The sequence below is a fragment of the Macrotis lagotis genome, chromosome 2, assembly GCF_037893015.1.
Source record: "Macrotis lagotis isolate mMagLag1 chromosome 2, bilby.v1.9.chrom.fasta, whole genome shotgun sequence".
Taxonomy (NCBI): Eukaryota; Metazoa; Chordata; class Mammalia; order Peramelemorphia; family Peramelidae; genus Macrotis; species Macrotis lagotis.
Window position 1 is genome coordinate 183421301 of NC_133659.1, and position 17472 is coordinate 183438772.

General features: G+C 35.2%; 1 protein-coding gene across 2 annotated transcripts in view; it reads right to left on the reverse strand.

The window, feature by feature from the left end:
• Positions 1-4131: 4131 nt before the first annotated feature.
• The window catches only part of UTP18 (UTP18 small subunit processome component), a 42213-nt gene continuing 28872 nt past the window's right edge, over positions 4132-17472 (reverse strand). For both annotated transcript variants that reach the window (XM_074223701.1, XM_074223702.1), the window contains exons 11-14: positions 14803-14977; positions 10910-11052; positions 6738-6784; positions 4132-4244 (exon numbers count right to left, since the gene is read on the reverse strand). In XM_074223701.1, the coding sequence (XP_074079802.1) occupies positions 6760-6784; positions 10910-11052; positions 14803-14977 (343 nt within the window). In that variant the 3' untranslated portion in view covers positions 4132-4244; positions 6738-6759. The remainder of the gene's footprint in view (positions 4245-6737; positions 6785-10909; positions 11053-14802; positions 14978-17472) is intronic.

Sequence of the window (17472 nt, forward strand, 5' to 3'; positions counted from 1 at the left end):
AAATTTAGGTTGATATACTATACATATATTTTACTTAATTTCTGAATTTCTAAACTTTTTTTATCTACAATTTCAGCTAAAGTCTCCCCAAATCCCATTTAATTTCTTAACTAGCAAAACCTCAATGAGTAAAGTCTCGCTATGGAGGGAATAAGTGTAATTGCTATTTCATGCTGTAGGATGGTTACCCCAAAACTGAGAGGATATGCTGTTTCAGCTGCATTTGATTTCAAAGGTTCATAAATTTAGAGTTGAAAAGTATGGCATCAAACCTCATTTTACAGATGAAGAAAATGAAGCCAGGGGAGGTTAAATAGTCTGTCCAGGGTTGTGTGGTTAGGCAAGTTTTAACCTCAGTTCTTTCTGACTTTATTCACTATAGCACCCAGATCTTAACAAGATCTCAGATCTGACCCCTTTGTAGTTTGAATGCTCCAACAATGATCAGATCCTAGACTAAAAAGAAAAGTCTGCAGATATCATAGATCAAGGTCTTTTCAGCAGTCAAAATGTTCAAATTGAAGTTTTACTTCAGCCATGCCTTCAAACTGCACCACTTCCCCATTAATCATCTTGTCATTGGTCAGGAAGCAGAGCAATATAGAAAATATAGCTGAATCAAATCCATCACCACTGCTGGTGGTACAAAGTACAGGAATCAGTCATTTCACCTCCCCATTTGAAAAAGAAATAAAGACTATTTGAAAGGGGACCGGAGGTGGATAGCACACTGAACTTGTAATAAAAAAAGATCTGGGGTCAAATTCCCCCTTTGGACACTCACTTGCTGGTATAACCTATAGCTAAGATACCAAACCTATCTTCTGTAAAATGAGGGGGCTGGATTTGATGGCCTCTAAGATTCCTTCCAACTATGTTTTTGATAAATAAAATTTTTGTTGTGGCCCATTACCAAACCTAGAAATAAGATAAAATTCCTTATGAGGCAACTAGGTCATATAGTGAATGGAGTGGTGGTCTGGAATCAGGAAGAGCTGAATTCAAATCCAGTCTCAGCAATTTACTAGCTGTGAGATTCTCACTTAATCACTTAGCCACTGGGTACCTCAGCTTCCTCACCAATAAAATAGGAATAATTAATAATAATAACAATAATAGCACCTACCTCCCAGGATTGTAAGGATCTGAGATATTTGCCAAGTGTTAAGCATAGTGAAAGCCAGACAGCAGATGATAAATGTTCATGCAGTCCTCACCCCCATTTTAAAAAGATTTTTGATTAGATTAGGAAAGCTTCTGTTGGGAGGGTAATGGTAACATGTACCACTCAGTCTCTTTTCATAAATTGTGCTATTTCCATTCTAAAGTGAAGAGAGTAAAGTTTAACTCCCCTTTCTACATTTTCAGTAAAAAATAAAGAGGCCTTTCATGACCTTGATTTCCTGAGATTGTAAATTGTTGATAAACAGAAAATTGTGGACAAATGTTTCCAGGGTTTTAGTAAGGACACAGGACAAAGGCAAATATACTAGTAGTTGACCATCCCAGAAATGAAAGATCATTTAGCTCCCTCTAAGGAAAAAGCGGTAGGAGAAAATCCCATCCACATCCAAGCAGCTATGCAGCCAAATGCAGTCCAATGCTGCCCTCTAGCCACCTAACAGGGAAATAACATGGGAAGTCTATTAGAGAGTATGCAAATCTTTCAGAATTTTGGTCACAGAAGACAGTCCAGAAAGGGAGGAGAGGAAGGAGGGGAAAGTGATGGGAACAGATATGCAACAAATAAAAAATTCACTACTGTTCAGTTTTCCTAATTGTGTTTTCCTAATGCTAAATGTCTGTCTCTTGCAGCACAGTGCTTTATGTACAATAGTAAAGACTTAAAATTATTCATTCCTCTTTTCTGAAAGCATTGGAAAAACTAAGCACTCTAAATGGATCCCAAAAGGTGGCTATATCATATGGTAAGAGAAAGCGGCAACGTTCAGCCTAATGGTATGCTGGTACTCATGGTCAGAGCTGTTTTCAGGTTGCAGGTCCACATTTTAGGAAGATTATTTCATAAGCTGGAGTGCATCCAGAGTGGGTGACCTGTAAGAGCCTCAAGATCACATCATATAAGGCAAAGTTAAACAAAACGGGGATATTAATCTAGAGATTAGGGGAGATGTTGAGTTATAGCTATTGTCTAACATCTGAAAGGCCATCATGTTAAAGAGCTGGTGAAGACTTGCTCTGCTTAGTTGGCTCTGGGTGGTAAACCAAAGCACATAAGCTCAATAGAAGTAAAAATATCAAGTTACCCCTAAGTTATCCTAAAGTGGAGTTACCCCATAATGGAATGGACTTCCTCAGGAAGTAATACTTGTACAAGCTATCTCCCCATTCCTTGAATATATATATATATATATACACATACATATACATATACATATACATATACATATATATGTATAAATATGCAGATAACTTATATTAACATTTAGAAGGGGGGGAAATGCATATTCAAGGAATGGGGAGATAACTTGTACAAATGTTTAGAGGAGAGAAATGACAAGGAAAGATAAGAAAATATCACATCAAATTTAGTTGGCAAGTAGACTATATAAAAGCAAATAATGTCAAACAAGATTGGAAATGAAAGTCTAAGGCAGACTGTGTGAAGAGCAATCTTCTGGGCAGAGCTGAAGTTCCATTCTATAGCTGGTGGGGAAAAGACTGAAAGATTTTAAGAAGAGAAGTGACTTGATCAGGCTATAGTGCCCAAAATTTGGTGGTGGCAGTTTGTATGACAGATCTGAGAGACCAGAAGCCATAAAAATAATAAAGAAGATACTAATACATAATATGAGAGGTAAAGGGAGATAAATATGGTGAAAGGTACTGCTGGGCCTACTGGGAGTGGCAAGAAATATAAATGATGCCAGAAATCCATAAGATGCTATCAGATAGAATTGGTAGGACTTAACAATAAAATCTGTGTGGAGATAGAAAGGTAAAAAGGGAGATGAGAAGTTGGAGGAAAAGGGAAGACTCAAGTATAACTTCTATTCCATGCATAGGTGACATCACCAAAAATAGAAAGGTTGGGATTGTTTCACAGAGAAAGAAGAGACGATGAGTTTAGTTGTGAATCTGCTGAGTTTGAGATATTTATGGGACATCTAGATAGAGAAACCTAACAAGAAATTAAAGATTTAAGCCTGGAGGCTAAGGGAAAAAACTAAGCATAGAGACCTTAAGAGTCATACAAAGAAGTCATGATTGAAACTAGAGGATGGGGGGTGCAGCTAGGTGGCACAGTGGATAGAGCACCAGCCCTGGAGTCAGGAAGACCTGAGTTCAAATTCAGCCTCAGACACTTAATAATTACCTAGCTGTGTAACCTTGGACAAGTCACTTAACCCCACTACCCTGCAAAAAAACAAAAAACAAAAAACAAAAACAACAACTAGAGGACAGGATTACCAAGTAAAGAACAGTATCACAGAACCCAAGAGGCCAAAGTACTCAATGCCAAAATGGCAAGTAGAAAGAGAACTAGGAAAAGGTTACTGGATTTGGTAATTAAAGGTGAATACAGTTTCAATAGCATACCACAGTAAGAGACACCACACTACAAAGGGTGAGAGGTTACCAATGTGAGAAAATGTCTGAGCCCAGGAGGTTTTTATTTTTAATGTAGAAACCCTGAATATATTATAAGCAGAAGAAAAAGGGCCAGCAGAGAGGGAGAAATGAAGATAAAAAGAGAATAGAAAATGATACATGGAGCTAGATTCCTAGGGAAATGTGAGGGAAGATGATGAAGAGTTAAGCAAGAGGGCTACTTCATCCAATAAAACTGAAATAAAAGGTGATAGGCAGAAGAGGAGCAGAATCTTAGAGGTGTGGTATATGGGAAATGAGGAAGCTCATGATAGATGGCCTCAATCTCCACAGTAAAATAAGAGGTGAGGTCATCTTCTGAGAGAAAGGGGGCTGGACTAGGGGTCTTGAGTAATAGTAATCATTCAAAAAGAAAGGAAAATACAGGGCTAACTGTATAGTGAGATTAGAACCATTCTCCTACATTTAAGAGATTTAAAAGGAAAACATTAAAATTAGTAGAGGGGGGAAAACCACTCATCTGTAGACTAAGTCACTAAGATTATTAAGACAACACTGTGGTAAAACAAGCACAGCTGGTTTATTAACTTATCTTCCATTTATTAACATACATTTAGAAAATACAGTAAAAAAAGATATCAGCAAGAGCTTCTTTTGTAGTTTAACTGGATCTGAGGAAAAAAAAAGAGATGACGGCAAATTAATTTATGTTGGTGATCAACAAACAAACTATGACAGTGCAGCATAGGCAGGATGAACATTAATTCATATCCTCTTCTAGAAAACTTTCTAATGAGACCCACCACTCCTTTATTTGGAGCTCTCCCAGCTTTAAAGTAGCCCACTAATCCCCAAAGAACCAGTCCTCACCCACCCCAGCAGAGCCACTACTGTGCTTTCTCCCCTGGCAGCTAGTTCATTGGTGCTTCTAGTCATGTCCTGGGGAACAGTCACTCCTCACCCCCAGTGCCAGAGATGCAAAGTGTCCATGCAATCTTTCTCCTTCTTCAAGTCAGTTCAGGTGGCAAGCAGCTCCCTCTAGAACCTTTCCCTAATATTTCCAGATCAAAATGTCTCTTTTCCTCACATTTTCTTAGGATTAGATTCATGATTTCCTGCTCTAAACTCTGTCACATTTGTCACACACTACCAAGGTGCATGTTAAACCACCCCAATAGATTATAAATTCCTTGATGGAAGTGACTATTTAAATCCAGACTAAATGTTTAACAAATGTTTTAAACTGAATCAAATGATGACTTTTAATATCAGCTGTGGGGATCAATATACTGCCTTTCCCTGAATAGACTGTTACTTTTAAAGGGGAAACAACAAGGCACTAGTGATCTGTGAGCATCCAAAGCTATTCAAATCAAAAAGGTTGAGAACTTCAATATCCTCAAATTTTTACACTATTTACATTTTTATTACTTCTTATGAACGCTATGCTCTACATACCAGTGCTAATTATTACCTGTGTAATTCCTCCATTGTTCATAATAACATTTTGATTTTATCCAATCAAAACACAAGTTGCCACAGAAACATGCTGATCACCTTTCAGTAATACATCCCATCATTTATAGAATCAAATAAGAGACCTTTAAGGATTGTCCACTGTAACTGGCTACAGATTCCTAATATAATACTTCATACAGCATCAGTTTAAATTCATAAAATTTCAAACTGGAAAAGATCTTAGATTTCTCCTCCTTTTTACAGATAAGGAAAAAGAGCTGGAGAATGAAAGAACTTCTCCAAAATTGCACAGGTAAGAAGCAACAAAGTCAGGATTTGAGCCAAAATTCTGTACCTTCAAATCCAGGGCTCTTTCTTTCCAGGACAATATGCTCAATCTTAGAAACCCAGATGTACAGCAGGAGGGACCTCAGTGGTCCTTGTATAGAAGACACTAAGACCCAGTCAGGAAGATAAGATGACCTGCACTAGTTATGCAGCTCAGGTCAAAGAATTGGAAGAGCTCAGAGAAATCATATAATCCACTACTCTCATTTCACTACTGCTAATTTTCCCAAAGCTCCAAACTCAAGCTTTCCATAACCCTACACTGCCTCTCCTGACAAGGAGCAGCATAGCTTTGTGCACAAATAGCACCAGTGACAATGTGCTCAATCTGAACCTGATCCATTGTTAAAATAGCTTTAATGACCAACAAGGCTTTCCTTCTACTGAATGTCCATCAATTCTTATTCTGCCCTCTGGAGTTACACAGACCTGTAATTTCTCAAAATTCTGAAGAGGGCACCTAGTCTTACAAACTAAATGCCCTTAATTCCTTCAACAATTCTTCATATAGGGTTAGCTAAGAGGCACAGTGGATAGAGCACCGGCCCTAGAGTCAGGAGTACCCGAGTTCAAATTTGGCCTCAGATATTTCATAATTACCTAGCTGTGTGGCCTTGGGCAAGTCACTTAACCCTAGCGCCTTGCAAAAAAAAAACACCTCCAAAAAAAAAAAATTCCTCATATGATATGCATTCTACTCCACAACTCCAGCATCCAGCTGGTAAGTCTGGAGTCAAGCAAGGCTGAAGTCAAACCGGGCCTCAGATTTTTATTAACTGAGTGATCCTGGGAAAGTCACAAGTATTCAGAAGAGTTTGAGTGGCCAAAAGATTGCCACCTCCCTCCCAGAGGATCAAGTGAGATAAGAATTGTAAAGAGTTTAGAACAGTGGCTGGCACCCAGCAGGTGCTATATCAGTGTCAGCTATCATTATTGTATTAACATCCTCTTAAAGTATCACACTTATCACTGAATGTGATGCTGTAAGTAATCTGGATGTTGTAAGTAGTTCATTCAGAAGAACCTGACAAGGTAGTGAAGTCAAAAGGACCATTACTCCATTTCACAAAGGAGGAAAACAAGAGTCCAGAGAGAGTAAAGCTAGTCCATGCCCAAACCAGATGATATGCAGGTGACTTCCAATGGACTGTTCCAAGGTCACCCTCCCCTCCTCTACTTCCTCTATGCACAAATAAGTAGATCCTCACAAATGGAGATGGAATGCACCCCACAAGTTCACAACTATCCATCAAAGAGTTCAAATCCTTTTGTCATAGAATTCATGACAGTGAATATGACGTTAGGCCCATTCATGACAGTGAACATGACTTTAGAGAGTTAAGAAAAAGGACTCTTACCTGCAACAATCTTCCTCCCTTCTCAGAAATCTGAATAATGGTGCAACCTAAAAAAGAGTAGAGAACCATTTAGCCATTTCACAAAGTATTACAATTCATGTGCCGATAAGAACTCATAAATTTTCCATGGTGCTTGGATAGAATTCATTCTTTTTTCACAAAAGAACTCTAAGCAAAATTTTCAGCATACTACCTGAGGATTTAAGTCACTTGGAACCTAGTCCAGATTTCCATAGATGGGAAAATTAGACAATGAAAATTGGAAGAAGGTCTACTATGGTGACAATAATGCCACAGGAATTCAAAATATATAATAGAGCTTTAGTATAGAAAACTTTGTACCCTGCATTTCAAATCAATGACAATTTCAATTTCTATAGGAAAAGGTTATAGTTTATTACTTAACAGAAACTATGGAAAAATAGACAAAGGCTAAAAAAAAATGCTGAGAAGGCAATAAATCCACCAAGCCTTTGCTAACAAGATGGCATTCTGTTTCCTAAGATATTTTTCCAAGTAAAAAAATATTCTTTTTTAAATAATTTATCTCTCCCACTACCATCACACCCATTTCCATTTTTCTTAAAATCCCTCCCACAAATCTATCAATTCATAACTCATATATTCCATAAAACCAATTCAAATACTCCAAAAATGTATGCGTCCTCCTTTAGGGTTTTTTTTTAAATTTTTTTAGGTTTTTGCAAGGCAAATGGAGTTAAGTGACTTGCCCAAGCACACAGCTAGGTAATTATTAAATGTCTGAGGCCAGATTTGAACTCAGGTACTCCTGACTCCAGAGCCGGTGCTCTATCCACTGCACCACCTAGCCGCCCCCCTTCATTGTTTTGAACTCATGCTTGATCACTGAATGGTCAGCATTCTGAAGTTCTTGCTGTTTTATAATTTTAAAGCATTTTAAAACTAATCTGGTTCTCCCACTATCTTCCCCATACACCATACCAAGAAAAAATATTTTCCTTCAAAATTGAAAAAATTCTCATTACATTTACCCAGAAGTTCAGGAAAATGAATTCTCAAATTAGGCATGTCCCAAAAAAGTATTTATCTCTTTCTACATCTTAAAATCACTACATCTTGCAGGGAAATAAGGTGTATTTACTATTATGAAAACTGGAGTGCTACAATTCTTCAAAATTGATTCTCTACATTATCACTGTATAAACTGTTATCCTAGCTCTACTCATTATGCTTTTATAATCAGTTTCATAAAGATCTTCCCAGTTTCCTTTGAAATTGTCCACTTCATCATTTCTTATGACACAATAATATTGTATTACATTCATATACTACAATTTGTTTAGTCATTCAATAATACAATGCCCTTTAAGTTTCCATTTCAAGGTTACTATGAAAAGAGCTGCTATAAATGTTTTTGTACTGATAAATCTTTTTCTTCCTTCTTTGATTTCTTTATCTCATAAGCCAGTACTAGTATATATGTAGATATATCCTATACTCTACCAAAGTGCTAAAGTTATTATTTCAGTAAAATTTTTAGTTGACTTTCTAGTGTTCTCCAAATATATCATCCTATCACCCATTAAGGAAAAAAAAGATAATTTTGTTTCCTCTTTGATTATGATTATTTCAATTTCTTTTGCTGGTCTTATTGCTATAGCTATAATTCTAGTACTATTAAAATAGTGGTGTTGATAATGGGCATCATTCTTGCTTTGTCATTAATTTTTGTGGAAAAACCTATAATTTTTCTCTATTACATATAATGTTTTACTCTAGAATGTAGATAAATACTATTTACTGTATTAAGAAATGATTCATTTGTGCCAATGATTGCTAGTTTTTTACAGATATGAGCTAGATTTTGCTAAAAAAAGTCTTCAATATTTATAGAAGTTTTGTTTTTTTAATTGTATCAGTAATATGGCATGTATGTTACAAACACACATACTTATATAATTTTACTTATGTTGAATCATTCTGATTCCTTGTATAAACCTAATCATCATATATAATGTTGTTTTAGCTTATTTGCTAATATTTTATTATTATTGTCTATATAATCTATATAAAGCAACATTATTAAAATGTTTTAAGGGATATTATTCATTATCAGAAAATGTTCATTAGGGATATTGGTTCATAGTTTTTTCTTTCTATTTTTTCTGTCTCAACAAGATATTTAAAAATATTTCATTTTGGAATCAAAGTTATGGGATGACTGATTTTTCTAGACTAGCTTTTTCTCTTAAGAATTACAACAGGGGCAGCTAGGTGGTGCAGTGGATAGATAGAACACCAGCCCTGGAGTCAGGAGTACCTGAGTTCAAATTTGGCCTCAGACAATAATTATCTAAGCTGTGTGAGCTTGGGCAAGTCACTTAACCTCACTGCCTTGCAAAAAGAAAACCCCCCAAAAAAGAATTACAAAAATAAACTACATTACAATCTTCTATATTCCATCCTCTTAAAAGTCTTCCTTTTTTTAACTTCCAGAGTTGCAGATTATTTGAAGATTCATTCTACAATCGATTTAACAATAAGCATTTATTAAAGGAGAAGAAGGAAAGGCTCCTGCTTTCATGTAGTTTACATAGGGGAAAGATACACACATGTAAATTGAATACAAAATATAAAAATGTTGATACATTTGAAGTGGAAGGGGAAACAACAATAGAGGGGGAGGAGAGGATCAGGGAAGGCCTCATATGAGCCAAGCTCTGAAGGAAACTTGAGATTCTAAGAGGCAAAGGTAAGAAAGTACAGGAATGAGCAAAGTATACAACATATGAGTAATAGTATATAGGTCAATTTGTCTAGAATGAAGAGTAAGGGGCAGCTAGGTGGTGCAATGAATAGAGCACTGGCCCTGGAGACAGGAAGACCTGAGTTCAAGTCCAGCCTCAGACACAATAATTACTTAACTGTATGACCTTAAGCACATCACTTAACCCTGTCACCTTGCAAAAAAAAAAGCTTTAAAAAAATAGAATGGAAAGAAAATGAAAGGAAATATTAAGCAGAATCAAATTATGATGAGATTCAAATGCCTGAGGTATATATATTTTGGTTTTGTTTTTTTTAATTGTCCAGGAATGAAGAAAGAAGGCTATATTCATCATAGATGCTCTGGTGAAAGCTATTTAGTTTTCTCTGAAGACTATGTCTTCTGACCTTCAGGCAATTAAACCTGGTTTATTCTTGAGTTTCTAGCTAATATATGTGGGAAGCATAAAATAGGCTGAGGCATACAAGTTTCCATTCCCCTTGAAATTAGCCATCATTAAGGCTTTATACATGCAAGTAAACTCAATTTTTACAGAGCATTACATGTTCAGGTCAACTTTATAAAATAATTATTAAATACCCATTGTGTACAGAACATTGTGATAAGCTCTAGATAAGCTCACAAGGTTTAGATAAGACATAGTCCTTGACCTAATGGAGCAAGCCAAGGGATATGGACTCAAATACCTACAGTGCAAAGTACATGATAACTGAAGAAATAAAGTCAAATAAAGTCCTCCTGCAAACCTCTAAAAAGAGAGTTTTATTACAAATTGGGGTTAAAAGGAATGTAGATGTTGGGGATTCAAGTCCTTCTTTTAACACTTATCACCAACTAACTTACAAAGGAATCTATAACACACCACTTTATGTTTCAGGTTGTTTTGAACATGGCTTAGCAGGTCAATGTGTGAATCGTAAGTATACATTTTGAGTGAAAGGTAACAGCTAATAAATTGCCAGAGCCCTCTCATGAGAGGTTTGGGATCTATCACTCATCTATCACTTTGCCTTTGTGGGCTACTTTGGAAACATTTCCCAAGCACTCAAGTCATAGCTTCCACTCCTTTTTGTATACTGATTTCCTTTCATAAATGATTGACACTGGGCAGCTAGGTAGTGCAGTGGATAGAGTAACAGCCCTGAAGTCAGGAGGAACTGAGTTCAAATCCAGACTCAGACACTTGATATCTACTAGCTGTATGACCTTTGGGCAAGTCACTTAAGCCCACTACCCCACAAAAACAAAAAATATTAAAAAGTAAACAAATGACAGAAACATTAAAAAGTATAGCATGGTTTAGCACACAGTTAAAGTCCAGTCTCATAATCTGAATACAACACAACCTCTCAAATGCAGTGTGCAAAAAGAACATCTTTAAGCCTTTTAAAGTAATACCTACCTATACAATAATGCTTTGCCCTTGTTGTTTCCCAATGCAAAATATCCACTTCTGGGAGAGAAGTCCAATGTTTGAGTGAGGGAAATCTGCTTAATTCTATTCATAGGAAAGTTTAAGAATACTGTACAGGAAGGTAGATGAACCTGCAAGAAAAAATTAAATTACCTTAATAACAGCAAGAAGTGAAAAAGTTTTTCAATTTTAATAGCATTTAGTCTTCCTATATTGGCTAAAAAGTTGGGATTAAACCTCACATTACAAAAAGTACTCCAAATGTAGCAATGTTCCTACATTAAAACTAGATTTGGGTGTTATTTGATTCATAGTGTAACACAGCTAAGCCAACTTTAAATTCTAAGAATTTAAATACCCTTAAAATTATGCTTACTACTCTCTTAATCAATACCAGAATACAGAGAACAGAGGTGAGTCAACAGTATTTATCTATCAATGCCTTTATGTCATGAAACTCAATTCAAATCCAACAAGAATTTCCTGAGAGAATTATCACGTGAAATGTGATGACAAATGATGATGAGGAATCACCTAACAGACCAATTTGCTACAAGAATGCTAGCTGCTAACAGAGACTAATACTATGGAAATAACTTTTCTCCATGACAGAAATGCCAATATAATTCACATGGAGTCTTTCAAGATAGTCTCTCATCCAATTAACTTGATTTGTAAAATATGAAACACCTTTTTTAGCCTCAAGATTAAGATAGGTCACAAGAATCAGAGGTATCCAATGACAAAACAAATATTTATGTTTTTCCCTATTACCACAAGAGAGGCAAGGATGAGTTACAAAAGTTATCCCCAGCAGCCAAATCTTATTTTCTGTCATGGCCTCATCTGTAATATCTTCTGTATCTGTATTATCTACCCCTCCCTCCACAATGGAATCAGAGACACACACTTGAACAACTAAGTTCAGAGATAAGTGGGTATAAACAAACATATACACAAATTTTATTCAGTAATTTCCCTTGACTGTTTGTTGGTTTTTGTTTAATATAATAGGCTACACATAGATTAGATAAGATGCACACTATCAAGTCAAGGTTATCTTCAGTCTAGTGCTAGATAAAATACATTTATTTAAAGCAATACAGTTTAGTTTACTTGAACTCTGCTCAGATATTTATTAGATCGAGTTAATATAAAAAATGTAAAGAATTTATAAGGAATGTTTACATTAGACATGTTTACTTAATTTTAACTCTATGGTTTTCCCTGCAGAGAATGTTGTTAAAGCTAAATTTCATGCTTATAGGGTTTGGATGCATAAAGAAGTTGGTACTGATTCAAATTTGACTCTTGCTTGAGTTCTTAAACTTTATTTTCTCTCCAGATTCCTTGAGCATTTTATAAAAACAATCAACTACCAGAGTTCACATGCTAATGAGAGCTAATGAAGATAGATAATGCAAAAATGATTTGTATTTTGTTTGGGGATGTATTATAGGATGGGGGGAAGTTAGGAGATTTGCTTCCCTAATTATGTTTTGCTTCTGATACAAGCAAAATTAGTTGAACTTTCTCTAAGCAGATGCCAACCAAGAAGAGTGTAAAAGGGGGGAAAAAAACAGACTGGGATTAACAATCTATCATGGGAGTCAAATGACAAAATTTTTTATTAATTTGCTTTGCTTCCATCAGACATACCATCTAACAATCAAATGGCTTATACTACATTACCTTTCTTTTTTAAAATATATTTTAACATTTATTTTTTAAAAGTCTTGAGTTCCAAATTCTCTTCCTTTATCTAGCTCCTACTTACCCATTAGAGGCAAGCAATATATCAATTATACCTGATGCACCATAGCTCTAAAACTATTTTCTATAAGCCTTTTGAAAAAGAAAATAGACAGTTCCACTCCACCTGATCTGAATGAATTCTTCAAGAACTGAGATTTTTGATCACTTGCTTCACTTCTCATTTTAAGAACAAAGATCAACTCCAATTTGAATTTATATAACTTTCCAACTAACACATTTTAAGTATCAAAGTAGGAGTAAAGACTGGGGGTTCCTCAAAGTTAAAAACTGAAGTACAAGGTCAGAGAAAGTTTTAGTAAATTTTTGCCATGGTCTGTGCTTTGTTGGGTCAATAGATACAGTAGAAAGGATCAGTGTTCCAGGGTTCTGAAGTCCTGGACTCTGAGATCCAGGACACTGAAATGACTTCTCTTCTAAACTAGGAAGTGAAGAAGCTAGACTTCTTGGCCACATTCTATTCACAAGTCATTTACCCATGTTTGGGCGTTATTTTTTTTTTTGATGTTGGAGATTTGTGGAGAGTGGGAGAATCATCTTTTTTTTAGTGCTAAAACTTGCTCCTTCTGACCAAAAGTATAAGCATCAAATTGGCTCATTTAATAAATGATTTTAATTATTTTTAAAGTGTTTTCTTCCTGTTGTGGATTTTTTGGACTCTAACCATTCAAAACATCTTTAAAGATTCCTGATCATTTTAGTAACAACCACTTGTGACATCCTTCAATGCAACCACTTGTATTAATATAACTTGTCTGAAGCTAATTACTTTCTTTAAATAGAAATCTATGGTACTACTCTGCCCCGAGTCCATTACAAGCCTCAAATTAAAAGCTGTAATTGTAGATTTAATTAAAGGGATACTGATAGAGCTTTGATGATTATGATTCAGGAAAGTTCCTTTTCATTCTAACACTGCTGTTACCCAAACAATCAGGTGTTCCAGAGTCAGAAGGCCACAAATGAAGTTATATGTGGATGCACACAAAATAAATGATGAAAAACTTCTACAGTACACTTCCCTGTTCAATATACCAAGTCCCAAATAATGACACTTCTAGTTCTTCTTTTGACTTAGAATTATATAAATTACCATGTAGGAAAATAACAGAAGAGTTTGCAACATTTTAAAGTGATTTTATATAATGGGGTCCAACAACTGACTTCTTTAACATTCTTTCACTGATACTTAGGACACTACCATTCTTGGTTTCTTTTCATTAGGCATTAACTAATAATACAGCGAATGTTAAAATAACCATTTTAAAAATAAATGTCATATAGCATATTTCCACAGTCAGAAACCAGTACTTTTTCATGACCACTAAGGAAAAGCAGGTAGAATTACTATATTTCTTTCAGAATATATTCAGTGAACATTAGATCCCAAAGTTTCCTGAAAAAATTTGCTACCATTAAAACAACAAAAGGTTGGCTAAATGCTAGAGAACAATACAAATTCCTGAAACAAGATTTTCTTTAAAAGCAGAATTGAGCTTTTATCCTTCTCCAACTGTTAGAAAAATGATGTGATGATATCAAAATATATTATTTTCCATAATGAATTTAACTTTCTAAAAGCTACCAATATAGTAATTTCCCTTCACCCTCCTAAGACCACAGATCTCAAAAATAATAAATTAGGGAAGGAAACTGAAGGAAGAAAGTGTGAGTTTTATATTTCACTTATATACTTGAAGTGTTAAAAACCCTCAAAGAATTTCAAGACAGAGAATGACAAAATGGTATTAATTTTTTTAAAGCGGGAAAAATCACTTAAATATGCAGCTTAGATAAAAAAATTGATCCTGACATCTGACATACGTGAGTACTAAGTCCAACCTGGGAAGTCTCCTGACAAAGACCTTTTTTCCAAATTACTCAATAACCATTTATTATATCTATTATGTGTCAGGCCCAGGGCCTGGTGCAGAGTGCAGTTTTACATATTTTATGTTATCATGAGATGGCCAAGAGATATACTAAGTATGTATTCATATTTCTTTTTATAAAAATCAATATTTTCTTTTCCAATCTCCTTTTAAAACCATCAATTTAGATTAAAGCTATTATCAACACTAAAAAGAAAAGATTATTAAGAAAGTTACCAATCTAGCAGCTTCACTTGCTTCATTAGAAGCTATAGCTAGAATTTCTGTGGTAGGATTGAAAGCCATAGAAGTAACTCCAGTAACCAAATTCATAATGGCTTTTACTGGCTTCGGGTTCGTCTCTTGGATACAAGTATCTTGGTTATAGATATTTACCACACCAGAACTGGAACTAAGAAAGAAAAAAGAAAGCAAATATCAGACTCAGACTATCCAGAAAAACATGATAAGAATTTTCACAACCTATATGAGCACAAATGGATGGAAATGGAAATTGTCATCAAGAAACTTTGAGTAAGTAGGAGTTTTTCAAACATATTCAAACACCAATTTATAGTCTTAGACGGTAAGTATTATTAAATGTTAGTTTTACAAAATTCAACTAAATTAGCCACACAGTTAAGACCTCAAACAAATGTTCTTTTGATGATCAAGTTCAAAAATGGAAGAGATGGGGCAGCCAGGTGGCACAGTGGATAGAGCACTGGCTCTGGAGTCAGGAGTACCAGAGTTCAAATCTGGCCTCAGACATTTAATAATTACCTAGCTGTGTGGCCTTGGGCAAGCCACTTAACCCCACTGCCTTGCTAAAAAAAAAAAAACAAAAAAAACAAAAAACACCTAAAAAGAAAAATGGAAGAAATAACTCCATATTTTAATACATTCATTGATTATGAAAAGGAAAAAATATTTTAATTTGGCATATTATATAACCTCAAAACCTAGAGTCAAGCAATTCAAGACCATACTCTGTTCTGGAATCACCTCATCCTCTTGTCCAGTCAGATAACCCTATATTTTAACACATTCATTGAGTATGAGAATGAAAAAAGATATTAATTTGGTCTATTATAAAATAACAAAACGCAGAGTTAAGCAACTCAGGACCACACCATACTCTGCTCTTGAATTCCCTCATCCTCTTGTCCAGGAATCACTTATCCTGTGCCAAACCCGAGTTCTTAATTATTTGACTACCTTTTTCTTCCACACCCACTCATGCATTACATAATATACCCAGAAGATATCATATAACCAAGCTGACAGGGTATATTATGAATTCCGTGTTATTTAGTCTCAACTGGGCCCTAATATCAAAACACTGCTTTTATTCTTCACTAACTGATTCCCTATCTCATCCACAGAAGCTACATAAATCTTTCTCCTATCCCCCCTCTACCATTTTCAGCTGAGCAGCTCACCTTTTACTTTATTGAATTGGGATCATTTGATAATATCCCTCTTTTCCTTTTTTCATCTAAAAATTCCCTGACCTCACCCTTCTCCCTACATTTGATAATAGGTGAGCTCTCCCCTGCCAAGACCAGACCTTCTACATCTTATATCTTGCTATTTCCTCTAATAAACTTCCCTGATGTAACTGATGACTACTTCCTTTCTTGCTGTCTTCAAACATGCCCAAGTTTCTACCACCATGAAAAAGCCTTCCTATCATTCTCTCAAGCTATCCTTATCTCCCCTCCCTTTTTCAGTCAAATTCCAAAATAAAGCTACCAATGCTCCAAGCCTCCATTCTCTTTTCTCATTCAGTCTTTTTCAATCTGTCAGAGGCTCTGTTCTCCCCTAAACATAGACACATACACATAACATGTGTATATTTTATATATATATATGTATGTATATGTTATGTGTATGTGTGTATATATGTATGTATATGAGCTATGTCTAACTTAACATGTCCAAAACATTGTCTCTTCCTCTCAAATTCTCCTTTTCTTTCAAAAACAACACCTTCTGTGTCCCAAGGGTTCATAACATTGGTATTACTGCTCCAGTTCTCATTCTCCCTCACTCCATATAGCCAAACAGTTGCAATATCTTGCCATTTATATCACAATTTCTCTTACATCTGAGACATTCTACTAATAGACCCATCAACCCTAATTGATAACTTCATGACCTCTCACCTAGACTACTGCACTGGCTTCTTAACTGTTCTCCTTGCCTCAAGTCACTCCCACTTTAAATCATTCTGCATAGAGATGCCAAAGTTATTAAAGTATTAAGCATTGGCCTACTGGCTGATTAGAAGACCTCAGGGAATCAACAAAAATACTATTACCATCAATAGTTTCAGCAAAGTTTAATCCTGCAAAATAAATCCTTTTTCTCATTTCTAAGTAATAATTCCTAAATAAATACAATATTTATTATAATAAAACAATATTTCTATAATAAAACAAACTCCAAGAAAAAAATAGAGTAGAAATTCAGAGAACTATGGAAAGAAATACACATACATAAACTGGCAAGCAGAGCCAACAAAATATCAATAACCACAGTAGTTTAAGTGGAAATTTAAAATAAGCCCACATCAAAAATTCAAAAGTAAATGTTATAAAATTATAAAGACCAAGCATAGCTTAAACAAACAAATATTAAAGAATACCGTCAAACTACCACTTCATAGAGGTGAAAGGTTCACACTTGTTATATTGCACATGTTTTTGGACTTTTTCAATAAATCAATTGTCATTTTTTTTTACTCTTTAAAAAAATACTTTGTAGGGGCAGCTAGGTGGCGTAGTGGATAAAGCACCGGCCTTGGAGCCAGGAGTACCTGGGTTCAAATCCAGTCTGATATTTAATAATTACCTAGCTTTGTGGCCTTGGGCAAGCCACTTAACCCCATTTGCTTTGCAAAAA